The 19,123-nt window shown below is 53.2% G+C and overlaps 3 protein-coding genes across 3 annotated transcripts; all 3 read left to right on the forward strand.

Annotated features, from left to right (window-relative positions):
- The first annotated feature begins 4,682 nt into the window (after positions 1-4,682).
- Positions 4,683-9,937, forward strand: SPATA24 (spermatogenesis associated 24). Its single transcript, XM_016203744.2, has 6 exons — positions 4,683-4,799; positions 5,989-6,054; positions 6,284-6,414; positions 6,501-6,571; positions 9,412-9,514; positions 9,626-9,937. Exons 1-6 carry the CDS (start codon positions 4,683-4,685, stop codon positions 9,753-9,755), a joined length of 618 nt encoding a protein of 205 aa, XP_016059230.2. The 3' UTR covers positions 9,756-9,937.
- A 1,863-nt stretch (positions 9,938-11,800) lies between these two features.
- PROB1 (proline rich basic protein 1) lies at positions 11,801-15,450 on the forward strand. Its single transcript, XM_087815930.1, has one exon. It carries the CDS (start codon positions 11,801-11,803, stop codon positions 14,855-14,857), a length of 3,057 nt encoding a protein of 1,018 aa, XP_087672056.1. The 3' UTR covers positions 14,858-15,450.
- Positions 15,451-16,953: 1,503 nt separating this feature from the next.
- Positions 16,954-18,790, forward strand: MZB1 (marginal zone B and B1 cell specific protein). The gene is made up of 4 exons (XM_016203741.2): positions 16,954-17,157; positions 17,957-18,075; positions 18,427-18,537; positions 18,634-18,790. Exons 1-4 carry the CDS (start codon positions 16,954-16,956, stop codon positions 18,788-18,790), a joined length of 591 nt encoding a protein of 196 aa, XP_016059227.2.
- Positions 18,791-19,123: the final 333 nt, after the last annotated feature.

Here is a 19,123-nt window from a genome sequence, read left to right on the forward strand (position 1 = left end):
CTGGCTTTGTCCCCAGTGGCCCATATTTAGGCAAGTTTTGGTTTTAAAATACAGTACATGTTTCAGTTGGATTCTCCAGAGCCCAACTGGTCATAATAATACTTGTCATTTGGAGAAATACTGAGATGAGATAAGATTCAACAAAGATGGAGAATTTACTGTATGTCAGGTGAGCTGAGCTTTTGGGATGGGAGTTGGAACAAGCGAGACCCAGCACCAAGGCTCCTGGAGCTCATGTCTAATGGGGAACCTAGCTTTAGACAGTGCTCCCCAGTGGGATGAATGTCAAAGGGGAGACCAAGAGAACCTTGGGAATATATAACAAAGGAATTTAATCCAGTATGAGAGATCAGTGAAAGCAACTCTGAGGAAGAGAAACTTGAAATATAATCACCCTTCTTATAGAGTACAGTGATTTATTTTTAATGGAGGAAATGGGAGCAACACTTTGCATGCCCCCATTTCTATGAATATCACCATCCATCCAAGTACAAAAGTCGGAAACTGCAGTAGACTTGATTTGATGTCTTCCAATGGACCACACCTAATATTCACGCCCTTGTGTAGTCCCCTTTCTGATCTAGGCTGGCCTTTGATCTTTAATCCATAGAATGTGGCAAGACTAGCAGCTTCCATTTTTGCACTTAGGGGAAGCCAGCTGCCATGTAAGTGCAACCTCCCTGAGACCACCAAGCTAACGACATGAAGAAGGTTATGCAGAGGGGAACCAAACGACTGAGCTGGCAACAAGAACTGAGAACCCAGACATATGAGCTGTTTATGCCAGCTGGTGGGCAGAGCAAAATTAGCTGCCCCACCAAGCCCTCTTCAAACTGCAGAATCATGAGCAAATAATAAAATGGTTGCTGTTTTAAACCATTAATTATGTTCTGTGGTAGTTTGCAGCAGTATACAACCAAAACACCTTGGCTCCCTTTTTCTGATATCCCCTCCACCATTGTTGTCCTATCAGTTTAACCTCCAGAACATCCTAAATCCATCTACTCTCTTCACCTCCTCTGACACCATCTGATTCCCAAACTACCACCTGCTTCCTCTGATAAAAACTTGCAGTAGCTTCACAAGTATAAGTCTCTGAGCATCAACACAGGGCCCCTCCAATCTGTACACCTTGCTGCAACCAGAAAGAGCTTTCCAAAGCATAAATTATGTCTCCCTCTTGCTTAAAATATTTCAGTAGCTTTCTTTTGCCCCCAGAATAGAAATTACCAAAGTCCTTAGCATGGCCTAATGCTTTATAAGGCTCTGCCAAGTTTCTGGCCTCTACCCTTGCTTGCCCTGTCATCTTTTTCTTTTCTGCCAATTAGCCTTTGAATTACTACGCTCTGCCAAGCCCTTTTGCTCTAGGGACTTTGAATATACTGTTCCCTCTTTCTGGAACCCTTTCCCACTCACCTGGCCCTCCTCTCTTTGCTAAGTGCTGCCTAGTTTATCTTACTAGGTTTTAGCTAAAAAATCACCTCCTTACAGAAGCCTTCCCTGCACCCCAGATTGGGCTAAATCTTTTAAAATACTCTCACTCCTCTCTTTCTTAGCACCGGTCATAGTTATAATGCCATGTATTCGAATAATGACGGAGTTTGAGATTTATTTGAGTATTTATTATTGTCTGTCTCCCCCACTAGACTAGTTCCAGTCTAATTTTATCTGAACTGAACCCTAACAGGAATGACATGCCATCTGTTAGGACTTCCTCTGGAAATGCAGCCCAAATTGAAATTCCTCCCATTAAAAGATGGGATGTGTCCCCTCTCCTTGAAGCTAGACTCTGGCTCCTTCACCAATAGAATACAGCAGAAATGGCACTCTGCCACTTTTTAAGCCCAGGCCTTAAGAAACTGCCTTCTTCCATTTCCTGCCACTTTGGATGCTTCCTCTTGAACCCAGTCACCACGCTAGGAGAAAGCCCAAGCAGCCAATGGAAAGGAGCAAGATTCCTGGTCCTCAGCCTCAGATGAGCTCCCAGCTGACAGCACCAATTTGTCAGTTATGTGAGTGAGCCATGAATCATGGTAGTGGAACTTCTAGCTTCTCCCTCCCACAACAACCATACCAGCTGATATTATGTGGATCAGAGATGAGCTTTCACTATTGAACTCTGCCCAAATGTAAGATTCCTGAGCAAAATGATTTTTTTAAAGTATAAATTTTGGGTGGTGCGTTATACAGCAATAGATAACCAGAACACCAACCAGGATGACAACACTGTGCAGAAAGCCACGCTTCCTGGGACAGGTTCACAGAACTGTTTGTGACTCATGTCATCCTGAGCCCCACTGAGCCCTGGTTGGCCAGGAGCTCATAAAGTTTGTTTACATGGAGAGTGGGAGCCTGTGGCAGTCTCCAACCAGGTTGACCATCCCTCATGTCCATGTTGGTATGCAGGGTGCAGAACACGGGATCCAGTGTTGTCTCTTGCTCATAACTATCTGTCCCCAGGGAACTGGCTGCTGGAGCCTACTGTGCTCCAGGATTTTGTTCTAAGTGTACAAGGCAGTCTGTTCCGGCTGGTGGAGGTAAATGGTGAGTGACAAGAGATATCAAGCAGCACCTACAGAGGGCACACAGTTCAAGGGGAAGATTCAAGGATCCCTGCCCCAGAGGAATGCGCAGCTTTGTCCAGGGTGACTCAGGTGAACATTCACATTTGATAGACAAAGTTCCAAGAAGGCTCTGTGGCACACAACCTGTATATACAGCATCCTCTAGGCCCATGCTGTCCAATACAGTAGCCACTATCCACATAAGGCTACTTAAATGTAAATTTTACTAATTAAAATTGTTTTAAGTTTAATTCCTCAGTCACATGAGCCACATCTCAAGGGCTGAATAGCCCACATGTGGCTAGTGACTGTAGTGCTAGACAGTGCAGATGAACATTTCCATCATAGAAGTCCTATTGAATTATACTGCTCTGGGCTCTTTTCAGATTGGACAACAGAAATAGCCTTGCCCTCAAGGATATGAGAACAAACACAAGAAACAAGAAAAGATAAAGCAAGGGTTATCACGCTGTGGTCGGTAGCTCAGTTGGTTAGAGTGTCCTTCTGATACTCGAAGGTTGAGGGTTCAATCCCCAGTCAGGGCATATACAAGAGGCAGCCAATGAATGCATAAATAAGTGGAACAACAAATTAATGTTCGTCTCTCTCTCTCTCTCTCTCTCTGTCATCAATAAAAAAAAATTTTTTTTAAAGGAGACCCATAGGAATAACAACGTTTATCAGGTAATAACATCCAGCTGAAAAAGAGGCCCCTAGGGAGTTCTGGGGAGCAGCCTGAATGGCTTACCTAAACTTTCAGCTTCCCTTCTTGGACACTGATAACATTTTTGCAAACTTTTTTTTTTTGTTATCCTCACCTGAGGATATTTTTCCCATTGATTTTTAGAGAGTGTGGAAGGGTAGAAGGTAGAGGTAGAGGTAGAGAGAGAGAGAGAGAGAGAGAGAGAGAGGAGAGAGAAAAACATTGATGTGAGAGAGACACATCAATTGGTTGCCTCCTGCACAACTGGACCAGGCTGGGGATCCTGCAACCCTTCTTGGGAGGGTCAACGCTCTAACCACTGAACCACACCAGCCAGGGCTGCAAACTCCTTAATGTAGTCATTTCCTGCTTCCATAACTTTAGTATCCATTATGTTCAACAAAAATGCAGCACAGCATCATGGTTGAGAACATAGGCTCTAGAATCAACCTGCCCACGTGAAAATCCTGTTCTAAGACCTAGTAGCTTGGGTGACCTTGGGCAAGTTATTCACTGTCAGAGAACCTGCATTTCCTCGTCTGTAAAATGAGGATATTAGAACCTACTTCCCAAGGTTATTAGGAATATCACTTGAAATAATACTAATATGGCATAAATGTGCCATAAAAAATTGAAAACTCAAGTATTAGCTCTGATATGTCCCAAGCTTAATCTTATTTGGGTTTCCAAAACAAAAGGGAGGGGGGAATTTGGTGTGATCACCTTATCCTTCCCTACCGCTGCTTTTTAGGTCTCTTCATGGCCCACTTCAGTTCTAATCTCAGCGCCCTCAGCGCCCTCCGCAGCACCTTGATGTGGTCGCCCTTGGCTCCAGGCGCGGCTGCTCCGAGCCCGGTACCAGAACAGGAGGACGCATCTTGGATGCCACCGCTCGCCCTTCTGTATTCGTGAGCCCCGCCTTCATTGCTTAGGCTCAGGCCCCCTGAGTACTGAATATGTTGTAGGAGGAAGAGAGATCATAGGAAGCTAGAGTCTCATACTCTCGGGTAAATTTCGAGATTAGGGTTGGAGACGGAGGGGTGTGAAGCTAAAGATGCAGGTGTTGCCTTAACAGGCATTTGCTTCGCGGTCTTGCAGTTTAACAGGCCCTGGGAGAAGGCTGAGGGCGGGTGTTGCCTGTTCCCTGACTAATAAAGGAAGTATAAGCCTGTTCCTGAGGACTGCGAGACAGACACAAGATAAAATAGATGGGCAAATTCTCCATAACCTTCAATTCCTAAGGGTTGTTAAATTCCCCGGGCGGCTCCTTTAAGAGGTGGGGTCCCATCCCTGCTAACAGAGGAAGTCCCCGCCCCCGGTTGCCAGGGTGCTCTGTGGCGTCGCATCCTCATTGGTGGGCGATGTGGTGAGCGGCCCAGCGGCAGCCATTTCCAACGAGCTGGCGGGGGCAAAAGATGGCGACGCCCGTCGGGTGGTCGCAGGGGGGGTCAGGGTCGGTGTGTCTCGCCTTCGACCAACTGCGGGACGTGATTGAGTCTCAGGAGGAACTAATCCATCAGCTAAGGAACGTGGTACGCAGCCAGAAGAGCTGGGGGAGAGGCCGGACTGGACGCCTAAATGGCGGGGTCGGGGCCAAACCCTGTCCCGAAGCCCGCGGCGTGCCGAGAGCACGTTGCCAATAGCGTCATCAGAAGGAGGAGGGACCCAGATGTGTTATGGCTGCTGGGGGTGGAACCAAAGGAGGCAGGGTCTCGTGAATATTTTACAAGGAAATTTTAATCAAAATCAAGTTGTTCTCTACTATCTTTGTCTGGTTGTGCAGGGCCTGGTAGATATGTCCCTATCTAGTCATTGAGCCTCAGTTTCCCCATTTCTGCTTGGAGACGATTTCACTGACTTCCCAAGGCCCTTGTGTTCAGGCAAAGACGTTGTAACGTCCTTTCTATTAGGGATATCCCCTCCTCAGTGTCTAATTCAGTGCCATTCTGAGTGCGGTACACACAGATGTGGCCCTTGCACATGGTAACTTAAGGGCCTCTGACCACTTTATGTCCCTTTGCTTTTGCTTTCTCAATTAAACCCCAGTTTATGGGTGCAAAACATTAGAGCCACAAAATATCTGGACAGGCATGGTAAAATTCTCCTCAGGTGGAGTTCATGGTTTTTCTGCTTTTGTTTTCTATCTTGATGAGAAGGCACGGAGGTACCTCCATCTCAGAAATAAGATAACTTCCCATCTCTTTCTCATTCTAATGGCTTTACGCAACCCTAGTCACTGAATTACCTTCAATTCCCTGAAGGTGCCAGCTCTTCCTTTTGGCTCTTTTAAGAGGCAGGCTCCCTACCTGGCCTTTTTCTCAGTCTAGGACACTTTTCTCTCCCAGCCCTCTCCTTCTGGCCCACCCATACATAGCAGTCAGAGCTCAGGTCTGATCTGATGTCCCCTTCTCCAGAAGCAGTTCTAACCCTTCCCCAGGCTGGCGCAGGGACCTCCTCTAGACACCACTTTGTGCTTCTCCATCATGGCACACACGATGTTACAAGTGCTGGCCATGGGCTATCTCCTCTATGAGACTGGTTGCTGCTTGAGGACAGGACCTAGAGCTGAGCCTCAGTGAATCTTGTAGAACTGAATTCTCCCTTCCCAGGGCCCCAGTCTCATCCTAGGTGCCCTGGGCATCATCCCATTACCCATCCTTGCTCCTGGTCCCTAGAGGACACCCCAGCTCCAGGCCCTCCCTGAGTCAGGCTCTATTGCAGATGGTTCTCCAGGACGAAAATTTTGTCAGTAAAGAAGAGTTCCAGGAAGTGGAGAAGAAGCTGGTGGTAAGTAATGGCCTCTGCAGGCTCCTAATCTTGCCCTATTTCCCAGGATCCCTGTAGCTGAGCAGAGTCCTTGAGTATTGGCCTCTGAGAGCCTCCAGCCCCAGTAATGAGGACGGGATCTTCCTGTACCCTGGCTTCAGTGTGCCCCTCTGAGTAAGGGGGCTGGTTAAGGGAGCTTAAGAGACCAAGGTAGCTTGGGATAATAAGGTCACTGGTGTTGCCCCTGCAGGAGGAGAAAGCTGCTCATGCCAAGACCAAGGTCCTCCTGGCCAAGGAAGAGGAGAAGTTGCAGTTTGCCCTTGGAGAGGTAGAGGTGCTATCTAAACAGCTGGAGAAAGAGAAGCTGGCCTTTGAAAAGGCGTGAGTGGGCCTTGGTAGGGGGGGTAAGGTTAAGGGGTCCCATTAGCCTGTCAGCCTTCCCACCCTTTCTTATCTTCTCCACCCAGGCTCTCCACTGTCAAGAGCAGAGCCCTGCAGGAGTCTAGCAAGAAGGACCAGCTCATCACCAAATGCAATGGTAGGCGGGAAGCCCGTGTACCTTCCCACGCTAACATACACGGGCTCTTCCCTAACTACCCAGTGCCTGTGTCCAGGGCAGGGTTTCACCCCAACTTCTCTCCCCGACTGAGGATACAGGGAAGCCCAAGTGGGCCACACCTTCGCAAAGGCCTTCAGGGGCCAGGCAGGCCACGGAAATGAGGGAAGCAGTTGGTGTACAATATTCTTCATGGCCATAAAGGAATGGACTCGCTCCCATTTTTTTTGAAACATACAACCTTCTTAATTCACCTTTTGTTTTCCACTTTTTTGATAAATATTAGAAATAGTGTACTTTACTCATAACACTCTTACAAGAGGAATAACAGGGCAAGCACAGTCCTATTTGGGAGCTGACCCTTTGTCTCTGGGTTGGGATGTAGTAGGGAGGAGTGGGGACTGTGGTAATGCAGAGAGCCATGCTCTCTCTCAAGGGCTTAGCCCTCTGCTATGGGCATGGGGGTCCAGTACTGTTAGCTTTAAAAAAAGAAACCAGGTTTTAATGGAAGCTTTTCTGACCTTTTAGTGTTGGCAACTGATTTAGAAGTTTTAAAAATATTGTATGGGCCAAGTAAAGTATGTCTGTGGTCCATTAATTTTCAACTCTGCACCATGCAGATGCATATAGCCACTTGGCTTAATTGGTGCTGTGAGTTGCAGGGCACTTTCAGTCAACTACCCAGTGTTCCTAGACCTCAGGAACCACTTTCATTTTCCCAGAATGCTAAATTCCCCATACTTAGTTTAAGAAGTAGATGTGAATTCCATACATCTGTTTAATTCACTGCAACAGATTTTGAGTAGGCCAGAGCCCAGAGCTCAAGCCCAAAAGAGGTTCAGGGTCTCTCCTGATGGGCCCCACCTGGAGCCTTGGGCACCCTCTACCCTCTAATCCAGCTTTCTCTCTCCCCTGGTGAGTATTCTCACTGGTAAGTTGCCATCAGGCTGCCACCTTGATCTGGCTGGGTAGGCTGACAGGCCTCATGGTGGTTTGATCGAAAACTCCCATTAGGGCCTCCTGGGACCCAACAGGCAGTCACTGCCTTCATACCCAAGGACGCTGGTCCCTAGGCCTTTCCCTCTTTCTGAACACACCTCCCTTCCCACTTCCCTAAAAGGAACCTAGGGTTCTTTACTGGTGATGCTAGGAAAAGACGTCCTTCCTTTAGGGCATTTCCTAGAGAGCAGCCAAGGCCATAGGGCTCTGCCTCTGCTTGTGGAAGGTATGTGTGAGTCAGGGTGATGGAGCCTGGCTGCCTCCCCCCCCAGAATGTCCTGAATCTCTCCAGGCACAATCCCTCACCTGAGCAAATCTGGTGACCTGATAGGCCTCCTCCCGGCCTATACCTCCCCACTACCACCTCCTTTTGTGTGGTTCAGTTTGGTTTTACTTACATAGTTCCTGAATCTTTTCAAAGGGCTTTTCTAACCATTCTCTCATTGGGTGCCATTTATTTTACATTTATTTCATTTATTTTAAAAGATTCACACAAATTTCTGATGCCTTTTCTCAAGAGAACTTAACAAGCAGTGAGTCTGGGTTAGCTGGATGACCTGGAGAAGGAGTTTTGATAGTCCTGGTCTTATGACCCTTGAGCTCATGCTTTTCTTCTCTTTGTTGCCCTATGTCTCCTCTTTTCCATGCTGTACCTTAACTGCCAGATCGTCTTTTCTGAAACCTTAAATGCTTCAGCCTTTCTGCATTTTCAGAGCTTGTGTTCTAGTTAATCTTTGTCCAACCTTTAAGGGCAATGGGATTTTCTTCCTGTGAGGATCAGAATTTTCCAGGGCTTCCTGAGGGACAGTTATGTATATGAAGCACCCCCAGATCCCTACAGCCTCATTGGATTTTGACCCAAGTCACAAAAATCATCCTGGCATCTAATGAGCATTTAATTAGCCGGTAAGCTTTTCCCCCACTAATCTCCCTGGGTCCTCCCCACACCATAGGGGCTCTCTGTCCCTATCTTATACAGATGAGGACATGGGTCTGAAAAGGAGGCAACTTGCCCAAAGTGGTAATACTGTCTCAACAATATCAACTTCATTGAAACATCACCTTGTTCTGTCCCCTCTGATCAATTCCTGAGCCTTAACAGCCCTTTCAGAAGCTGCTGCCTTGAGGGCAGGGACCCTGCACAGGGGTAGGCATCTGGGTGGCCCTCAGTAGCCTGGTTGGATTGAGATGACTGAACTAGGTGATGTTTCTAAGTCCTGAATTCTCAGGGGACATCCTGTTCATTCATTCCACAGATCTATTGTGTAACTACTATGTGTCAAGTAATTTTAGGCCTTAGGGTTAAAACAGTGAATAAAACAAAAATCCTTGTTCTTACATTCTAGTAGGGGAGAAAGTAAATGGGTAAAATATATGGTGTGTTAGATATAAATGCTAAGAAGAAAAATAAAGCAGGGGAAAGGGATAGGGAGTATTGGGAAGGGTTGTAATTTTAGACTAGGAAGGGTCTCACCAGAGGTGATATCTGCAAAGATCTGCAGGAGTTGAAGCCAGGAGCTGTTCATCCTCCTGCGTTTGGGCAGGGCTGCCACCTCTCTCCAAGGGCTTTGCCTGCCTTCATATGAGTCACCTGGTCCAGAATAGAGTTCTGAAGTCACTGACACATTCATCAGACATTGTGTCCCCACCAACCCATCAAGACTCCGTAATAAACTCATTCTTACTAAGGTATTAACAGCTACTAATGGAGAACCTGTGGGTGGGGGGAACCAAGTTCTGAAAAGACCCATGAGGGGACTGCCTTATCTCAGGAAGGAGCCTGTGGGATGGAAGCACCTCCTCCCTGCCTCTCTCCCCCACAGAAATTGAGTCTCACATTATAAAGCAAGAAGATATACTTAATGGCAAAGAGAATGAGATTAAGGAATTGCAGCAAGTTATCAGCCAGCAGAAACAAATCTTCAGGTGAGGGTTCATGGACAGGCTGGGGGTTGTTGATGGAAGTGGGGAGCCAGACCTCTGGCCCCTACCTTGGGCTGTCCCCAGCCCACGCCCAGCCTAGCCGGCTCCTTGCAGGAATCACATGTCTGACTTCCGGATCCAGAAGCAGCAGGAGAACTACATGGCCCAAGTGCTGGACCAGAAGCATAAGAAAGTCTCAGGGACACTTCAGGCCCGGAGCCACCAGCATCCCAGGGAAAAATAAAATGGTTGTCACCTTTCTGTATTCTGGTTGTAACCTGACCTCTGACTTTGGGCTGTGGGGGTCCCCATCCAGACCCTTCCTATCCCTGTGGATACCCTCTCAGGCCTCACCAGTGGCCTGGCCCAGGGAAGGGGCAGAGTAAGAGGCAGAAGGCACTTTCCTTCCTTCCTCCCTCTCTGCCTGTCTCCTGGGCCTTGGTGACCTAAGTGAGAATCAAGTTACCAGAGACTGGGTGGTGAACAGGCCTTGGACCACCACCTGCCTGGGGGTCTTTGGGGTTATGCGGTTGCAGCCTAGGAAAGGACTACTTTGTTGTCTAGGGAGCACTATCCTTTCTTACTCTGTATTTAACCTGTGCCTATATAAACAGCCGTGTGTGTGTGTGTGTGTGTGTGTGTGTGTGTGTGTAAGAGAGAGAGACAGGCAGGCAGAGAAAGCCCTGACTGGAGACTTTAAAGACAGTGGGTTCCAGGACTGTCCCAAATAAATTTGGAAAATCACTTTCCATGACAAAACAAAAATGTTATATTGTGGATTACATGTGCACCTTCTTATACACTTCCCCCAAACAGAAACTCATCAGTCTTCACAAATGGAAGGGAGAAGGATAATGCCATTTTTTTAAATAAACCTGGAACCTTTTATTATTTAATTCTCACCTCAGGATATATTTTTTTATTGATTTTCTAGAGAGGGGAAGGGAGGGAGAGAGAAACATCGATATGAGAGAGAAACATTGATCAGTTGCCTCCCATATGCGGTCCGATGGGATCAAACCCGCAACCTAGGTATGTGCCCTGACTGGGAGTCAGACCCACAAACTTTTGGTGCATGAGACAATGCTCCAACCAACTGATCCTCCCAGCCAGTCTATTTTTAAAGTGGGGAAACAGTCTGTGAATAGGCTATGACTTGCCAAAGTTGCACATTAGGATTAGAGGTGATGGACAGGCTTCATCCTCAGAAGCCATCACTGATGGCCAGGTGATCACGGGGACTCACCAGGGCAGGGGACCCACTGGGGAGGCTGAGTCAGATTTGTCAAGTCTCACCTTTCCTGGGTCAGTGTGAGGGTTAGTGCACAGGAGGGGCCAGTGCTCTTGCTCGGGGGCCAACTGGGGGCCTAAGTTACAGCAGTACCTTGAAGTCAGAAGTTTAAGGGCAAATGGTGCCCATTGTCACTGTCCCACAACACTTAGAAGTGGTGGCTGCTTCCCCACCAGTGCCTGTCCCCAGGGCTAGTACTGAGGTGGTAAAGGCTGAAATGAGTACCTGGAGGAGTACGTGGCTATTCCTGCCTCAGAGGAACTTTAGAGAGGGGACCACAGCTACCCAAAAGGTTCGTGAGAGAGCCCCACATCAGCATCCAGGGCTTGCTCTGGTTGCCAGGACAGCCTGTAAAAGAGCTGTCCGCTCCAGCTCCTTCCAATAAGTCCCCACCAAAGGCAATGGCCCCAGCTAGGGACAGCACCTTCCTGAGGCCCTAGAACAACTTCCGAGTGGGGGACGCCCTCCAAGCGATGCTGCTCTATCAAAGGCTGTGGAGTGACCTGTCAGGGAAAGTGGGTGCACTCTTGGGAGCTCCAACTGGGATGGGAAGGCACTGAGGGCTGAGGGGAAAATGAAATTTTCCCTCAAGACCTGAGTTGCCTGACCTGAAGGTCTGGTCCCCTGGTTCACACACTGATCCACATGCCATAGTGCTTGACCTCAGGCAGGTCCCCACTCAGCCTCAGTTTTCTCACCGGTGGTGAGTGGAGTTGGGCCTAGTTCCTGGCTCCAAGTTGGACACCTGCTTTCCCGTCAGCCAAAATCTGGAGTGCCGCCCTGGGCGCTGCAGCCCGCGCCAGAGGAGAGGCTTGGGAGAGTAGCGCCCAGGGTCCAGGTCTCTCCTGCTGGCGACACCGCTGGCTCGGGAGCGGACGCGGCCACTTTAAGGCGCGGTGACCCCACGGCATCCGCGGGCGGGGCGGGGACAGTGCGGGCGTCCCGGGCATCAGCGGAGGCGAATGCGAGGGAGGTAGTGCGCGGCGTCCGGCCCCACCATGCTGATCGCGCTCGCCCCGCCAGCCCTGCCGGGGCTCACAGGTCAGCTACCCTCGGCCCCCGCGCGGCGCCAGGACTCCTCTGGTTCGTCAGGCTCCTACTACACGGCTCCGGGTTCTCCAGAGCCCCCGGACGTTGGGCCGGACGCGGAGGGCCGGGCGAACTGGCCCCGGGTGGCCCCTGCGCTGGGGGCGGGGGCGCAGCCTCGCCTGTCCGTCAGCGCCCAGAATAGCAGCCAGCGGCTCCCGCCCGGCTCGGGTTTCCCGCGAGGCCCGGGCTCAGGCCCGCGGCCACCCCAGCCCCAGCTGCGCATGCTGCCGTCGGGGGAGATGGAAGTCATCTTCGGCGCAGGGGCCCTGTTCAGCCCCTCTGACTCAGCGGATAGAGAAGTGCAACAGCTCACGGCGCGGGCTTTCCACACCCTCTCTCCGCCCGCGTCTGCCGCCCCCGCCGCACCACAGCCCCAGCCCCCCGACGGTGGCTCCCGCTGGGCCACCTACCTGGAGCTGCGGCCCCGCGGGCCAAGTCCTGCCACCCCAGCGCAGTTCGAATGTGTGGAGGTGGCGCTGGAGGAGCGTGCCGCGCCCGCCAGGGCACGGACGGTGCCCAAGCGTCAGATCGAGCTACGCCCCAGGCCCCGGAGCCCTCCGCGGGAGGCCGGCGCAGAGCGCCCGCGACTGCTCCTGCGCACAGGCTCCCTGGACGAGTCTCTGGGCCGCCTGCAGGCCGCCGCGGGCCTCGTGCAGACGGCGCTGGCCAGAAAACTGAACCCCGCGGCCCCTGCCCCAAGCAGCGCCACCTTCGGGCCCACGGAGCGGCCAGAGCCTGAGACTCGGAAAACGGCCCGCAGTACCCGAATGATCCAGGAGGATAGCAGGTCTCGGCCACCCCGCGTGCACTACAGTTCAGCCCCTGCCAGGGCCCCACGGCCGTGGCCCAGCCTCCGCGAACGCGCGATTCGGCGGGACAAACCCTCTCCCGGGACTGAGCCACTGGGTCCGGTTAGTTCAAGCATCTTCCTGCAGTCCGGGGAGAAGACCCAGGAGGCGCACAGCCAGGAACTCAAAACTAGGTTCGCGGGAGAAACTCCGGATCGAACCGTTCTGAGGCCTCAGAGTCCGCCTTTCGAGTCCAGGGATCCCTGGGAAGTTCCGAGTAAGGCTGTGAGGCCAAGGAGCCCATCCCCGCCGTGGCAGGCTCCAAATGGAACCGTGAGGAGTTCTCACTGCCTGGCCCCCCAGAACTTGTGTCCGTGGAATCGGGCTCCTCGGAGGCTGAGTAGTCCGTCCTTTCCCGAGGAATCCTCCGCATGGGAAAATCAGGATCCCACCGTCGAGGAAACTGTCAGCAGAAGGAGCCCTTCCCCTCCGACCCTTTCCCAGTGGAATCCGGATGTTGCCAAGGCAAGAAGCCCATCCCCTGAAGCTCCTTCAGCGTGGGAGCTTCCGAACCCCGCAATCGGAGCTACCGCAGAGGGGAGTAGGAGCCCGTCCCCGCCCGCCTTGTCCTCATGGGAGGCTCCAGATCATCCTATTGGGACGTGGAGCCCACCGCGCCAAGAGTCGTGGGATCCCCAAATGCAGGGCTCATCAATAGTCTGTACACGCAAAGCTCTGAATGGCGAAGTCCAGAGGGAGCTGGCGCCGCCCACACCACCCGCACCCAGGACTCCAGAGCTGACAGGGTCTCGGAGTCCCTCCGCGCGGGACATGCCGGATCTTGCCTTCGGAGGCAGTCAGCCGTCGCCACAGGTGGCTGCACCCGACCTGCCCCTCAGTCGCCTCGTGGGCACCGTGGATTCGGATGCGTGCCCGGAAACCTTGGTCTCTGGAGAACCGGCCTCCGCACGCCCGCGAGTGGCTATTCCTCGGCCCCGAGACATGCGCAAGATGGTGAAGACCACATACGCGCCGAGCTTCCCGGAGGGAACCCCAGGCTCAGGGCTGCCTGCGCCTCCTGCGGATCCCCACCGGGAGGAGAGTGGTGCACCCAAGACGCAAGAGCTGCAGGTGCTGGGGACCCGAGCCCCAGCTCACTACACTTCCGTTTATCTCAAGGATTTTCTGCCAGTAGTGTCGCACCCCTACGAGCCCCCAGAGCCATCCACCAACATAACCCCCCAGGACGCTTCGCAGCCCAACGGGGTCCTGCGGCGGAGGGCAGAGAACAGCACGGCGAAACCCTTTGCGCGCACTGAGATACGCCTGCCTGGTGCCCTGGCCTTGGTCCGAGGGCTGAAGGGAAGCCCTGGAGTCCCGGTGAGCGGTCCCGGAGGAGAGAACCGGGTTACCGAAGCCCAGCGCCTTGTCCCCGACGGCGAGGGTCCGACCAGCCCTCTAGGTGGAGCTCGCTCCTTACCCCAGCGGTCGTCCATAGGGCCAGCAGGGGCCCAACCACCCGGACCATCCCGCCCCAGCTCCCCTCAGGCGCACCCTAGCTCGAGCCCTGGGAGAGCACCCAAACTGGAGACTCCTCCTTCTGCCCCTGAGCCTGCGACTGCCGTCCAGTCGCCCCTCCTACAGCCCCAGGCACTGGCGGGCAGAATGGCCCCGCCGCAGCCTCGCGCAGCATCTGCGCCTCCTATGGACCGGTCCCCTGAAGGCCCCTCCCAGGGGGCACGCAGGCCACCCGGGGCGGCGCACACAGGGAAGGTCCTGGTGGACCCGGAGAGCGGCCGCTACTACTTTGTGGAGGCGCCGCGGCAGCCTCGGCTACGGCTGCTCTTTGACCCTGAGAGCGGGCAGTACGTGGAGGTGTTTCTGCCGCCCTCGCCTCCGGGGCCACACCGACGCATGTACACCCCGCTGGCCCTGAATCCCGGCCTTTACCCGTCCGCTTATGGGCCTATCTCTGGCTTCTCACTGCCGCCATCCCCAGGCCCGCCAGCCTTCAGCGGCACCCAGCTGCCCTGGGCCTCCGAGGCAGGGCTCCTGGACAGGATGTACTACCTGCCAGTGAGTGGGACCCCCAGTCCCGCACCTCCTCTGCTCCTCTGTGCTCCTCCCACCAACTTGGGTCCCGCCCAGCCTGGCAAGGGCTCCACCTTCCCTGTGTGAGCCCCCAGGGCCAGATCCCCATGGTGTTGGGGCCTGTCGTTGGCCTTGAAGGTTCAGGCATCCAGTTCCCTGCCCTTCTTTTCTCCTATCACCTTTTTCACCCATCTCACCTAGTCCTCAGACTGGAAGTTACCTTCAGAGAATGTATCTGAGACCCTGGGGCTGATGGAGCTGGAGCTCAGGAAGTGACTACCTTCCTTCCACAAAAACATTGTATACCCCTTTCCCAAGCATTCCCAGAGTGTGGTGTGTTTGTGTGTGTATGTGTGTGTAAAAGGAGTCTCAGGACTTGTCCCCAGGAACTGACCCGAGGGGGTGTTGGGGTTCCCTTGGAGCAGCAGGGGACTGCCCCCACTGGGCTGCCCCCAGTGGTGGTAACTGTCTATCCCTCCCTGAAGATGGGCCCAGCTGAGGTGGAGCAAGCTAGTGAGTATCAGTGGAATGGAGGGAGAAGGACTCTGGCTATCAAATCTGTTATTCTTGGCCTAGGAGGCTGTGGTGGAAAGTGGCTAATGCAGCCAGGCCAGGCTGTGTTGAGAAAGGGAGCTGTGGGGACAGCAGGTGAAGGTGGAGTGGGGAAGTAGTAGCAGAGAGGGGCCATGGAGAGTCAGCCTGGGATATGGGGTGGCGAGAATCCTGGGGGGGGGGGTAGGGGTGGAGAAGTGGCTATAGCCCCTAGCTGGGAGCCCCACCCTTTATTCTCCCCTCAACCCTAGCCTCTGACTTGGCTTCTCTAAGCCCTCAGAGCTAAGCTGGCTCTTCCTGGGGCCGGGAATGTGGGCTTCAGCCATTCCCACCCTGGGTAGGGAAGAGATGGAGTCATCAGGAAGGATTTATGAGCAGGGAGAAAGGTTGAGCTACTGTCCCAGAGGAGCCTCTTGACCCCTCTGGGTGGGGCAGAGGGTGGGTTAGGACTGGCAGTAGAAGGGATGCTTCTGTGTGGAGCAGGCAAGAGAAACTTGAAGCCCTCAGCTGGTTTTACTCCCCCGGTAACAGATGTGGCAACCGTGCCCAGAGAGGTGCTGGCTCTGCAGGCTGGTCACAGCATAGTAAGGGACAGGACCCAGAGCGTGTGCTCCAATTGCCCTGAGATTCCAGGAGCCTCTGAGGAGGGCAGAGGAAGATGCATGGAGTGAGTGAGAGGTGTTTTGCATGGGTTCTGTATGTAGTTCTGACTTGAAGTGCCTGGGCCTTGCTGGACAGGTATGTGATGTGATGAGTTTGGGGAAAAAGAGTGGCTGTTGGAAGCTGTTAGGGATGGAGATGGATGCCTTCCTTAAATTCCATGCCCCTGGGGCACCCTGGTTCCTTGGAGACCCTACCCTCCTGCCAGAAAAACCTGGACATCTTTTTGTGGCCAGAGATGCTATTTCCAATAACATGGAGGGCCCTGGGCCCGTCACCTCATCCTGGTGAGCAATAAATCACTGACCCAATGAGCTATGACGGCTGGAACAACTGGTGTAAGGTGTCTGATTTCCTGCTGTGGCCCCTTAACACCCCCACAATGCCCTTTCATGCCTGGTGAAAGGGAACCCTAGGGCTCAGGGAAGGAGACCATGAGTGTCTTTCATACACTATGGTACCCCTGCCTCAGTGAATTTGCCTCCCGGGGGAGGACACTTAGGCTGCAACCACACCTGTGGAATCATTCCCAGTGACAGTAGCCAGTAGGCTTTGGGATCAATTAGGCCTGGCTTCCAATTTCAGCATGGCCCCTCCAGATATGTGGCCTTGGATTTGTCACTTTGTGTCCTTGGGGATAGAATAAAGATGACAGTAACCAACTGCCTCCTCCCCCAACGTGCTCAGCACAGTGCCTGCCACGTGGCCAGATCCCAGGACTTAGGAGGTATCAGCCCTCATGTGTCCTTACCCAAGCCCAGCCATTCTCCTTGCCTCATTGTTCTCTACCTGTGAAATGGGGTAGAGGTGGGGTCCCACTAGAGGAAGTATACATTTGGCGTCTCGTGGGGGAAGGGAGAGAATGGGAGAGGTGAGGTGTCAGTTCCTCATTGGTCTGGGTCAGGCGTTCAGGGGAGGTCCCCACTGCCTGCGAGAGCACTCGTGTTACACCTGCGTCCCAACCACAGCCCATGCTCACTGAGCCGGCTCCACAAACCATGAGGCTGTCACTGCCACTGCTACTGCTGCTACTGGGGGCCTGGGCTATCCCAGGGGGCATCGGGGACAGGGCTTCTCTCACAGCCACTGCTCCACAGCTGGACGATGAGGAGAAGTATTCAGCTCATATGCCTGCTCACTTTCGCTGTGATGCCTGCATGGCAGTGGCCTACCAGGTGAGCCCCTTCCCCCAGCAATTCCCCTGCCCAGACCTCCTCAAGCCAGAACCCTCCATCTACCTCAGATTCTACCACTGACCCATGATCAATCCTCAAACCCCCACTCCCAGCCATCCAGCTAGACTCAGCCTTCCATGATATCGCCACCTTCACCTCACCTGAACCTCCATGCCTCAGTTTACTCATCTCTCTGTCCAACAGAGACTAGATAATCTGGAACACCCCACAGTATCTTGAGACCCCAGTGAGTCACCAGCTTGTCATCTCAGACTCCTCCATTTCCAGGCCCATCCTCAGGCCTGGACTCCTTCCTAAAATATGACCAAGGATCATTGGTGTGTGTGTGCATGTGTGCTGAGTGCATGAATATATGAGTATGTGTGTGTCTGAGTTCACACACAACCCTGTTGAGCATGTCTGAGTACCTCTGGGGGTAAAGGGGGGAGATCCATGAGTACACGTGTCATTGAAGACTGGGCTGTGGTTTTTTTTTTCTTTCGTTGTTTTGGTGGTTTAAAATTGCATGCTCTGATGGGCAGGTGTGCCCTGGGGGAGGGACCCCAGTGCCCAGGCCTAACCTTCCACCTCCGTGTTCCCCACCCACCCCATCCCAGGAAAGTGGATCCTGCCTCAGTGGGCTGGGTCCCAGTTCTTGGGACCTGGGGGAGGACCCCGAGGCCTGCCTCACAGGTGCTTCCTGTTCAAAAGGCTCCCTTGCCACCTCATTCTTCCCCAAAGGCCCAGGCTCCTGTCCTCTCCCCACACTGAACAGTCCCTAAGCCCCTCCTTGTTCCAGATGTGGCAACATCTGGCAAAAGCAGAGGACAAGCTTCACACCCCTGGGGGGCGTCAGGAGCTGAGTGAGTCTGTGTACACAGACGTCCTGGAACGGAGCTGCTCCCAGACCTGGCAGGAGTGAGTTGAAAATCCTGTCTCTACCTTCCTCCTCCTGGGGCAGGGCTTGGTGGGTGGAGGTCCTCACTCTCCCACTCACACCACACACGTCCTCCACTAGGGCTCTGGTCCAAGGTAGGGGGCTGGTTGGGACCAAGTCTGAGCTCCAGAGCTGGGAGCAAATAGAAGGGTAGGTGGCCAAGGGACAAGGTCATGGGCCAGGAGCTCCCCCTCTCTGGTCCTCAGTTTTCTATCAGGGAGGATCAGAATCTGGGTATTGAACTCAGAAAAGGCCCAGCTTCAGGTGGAAACAGGTCCCCACTGGCAAGGCTCTCACAAATGCTGTGTTGCTCTCCTCACCACTGCCTCCAGCTATGGGGTCCGAGAAGTGAACCAGGTGAAACGTCTTACAGGCCCAGGACTTAGCAATGGGCCAGAGTCAAGCATCAGTGTGATGATCACAGGGGGCCCCTGGCCTACCAGGTAGGATGAGAGGGTGAGGGTGGGATGGAACCTTTGGAACTTTAGTCTGCTCCCTGTGGGCCGGCAGAGTCTGAGGCTCCTGTTGTGCTCCTCTAGGCTCTCCATGACATGTATGCACTACTTGGGGGAATTTGGAGAAGACCAGATCTATGAAGCCCACCAACAAGGCCAAGGGGCTCTGAAGGCATTGCTGTGTGGAGGCCCCCGTGGGGTCTGCTCAGAAGAGGCACCAGTCACAAAAGCAGAGCTCTAGTCCAATTCCTGCTTCCCCTTCATGGTCAGCCCCTGAAGACAGCAGGGTGGGCGTGGAGCTTCTGGATCTGCCGCAATCCTTTCTGTAGGCTACTTGAGGACAGGGAGGCCTTGCTCTTCTGGGCTGCCACTCTCCCTCCTCTTCCAGTTTTGGGGCTCTGGGGCCTGGGCAGGGGGCCAAGGCCTTCCACTCTGGACTCAAATAAAACCCAATGACCTCAATTCCTTCTCTCTGTGAAACGTGCTTTCGGGGCTGGGAGAACAGACATTGGTGTTTCTGCTAATATTGCTCCTAGAGAGGGCCAAATACAGGTCCCTGCAAATTTCCCAGAGG

Source organism: Miniopterus natalensis, chromosome 4 (genome assembly GCF_054644295.1).
Source record: "Miniopterus natalensis isolate mMinNat1 chromosome 4, mMinNat1.hap1, whole genome shotgun sequence".
Classification (NCBI taxonomy): Eukaryota; Metazoa; Chordata; class Mammalia; order Chiroptera; family Miniopteridae; genus Miniopterus; species Miniopterus natalensis.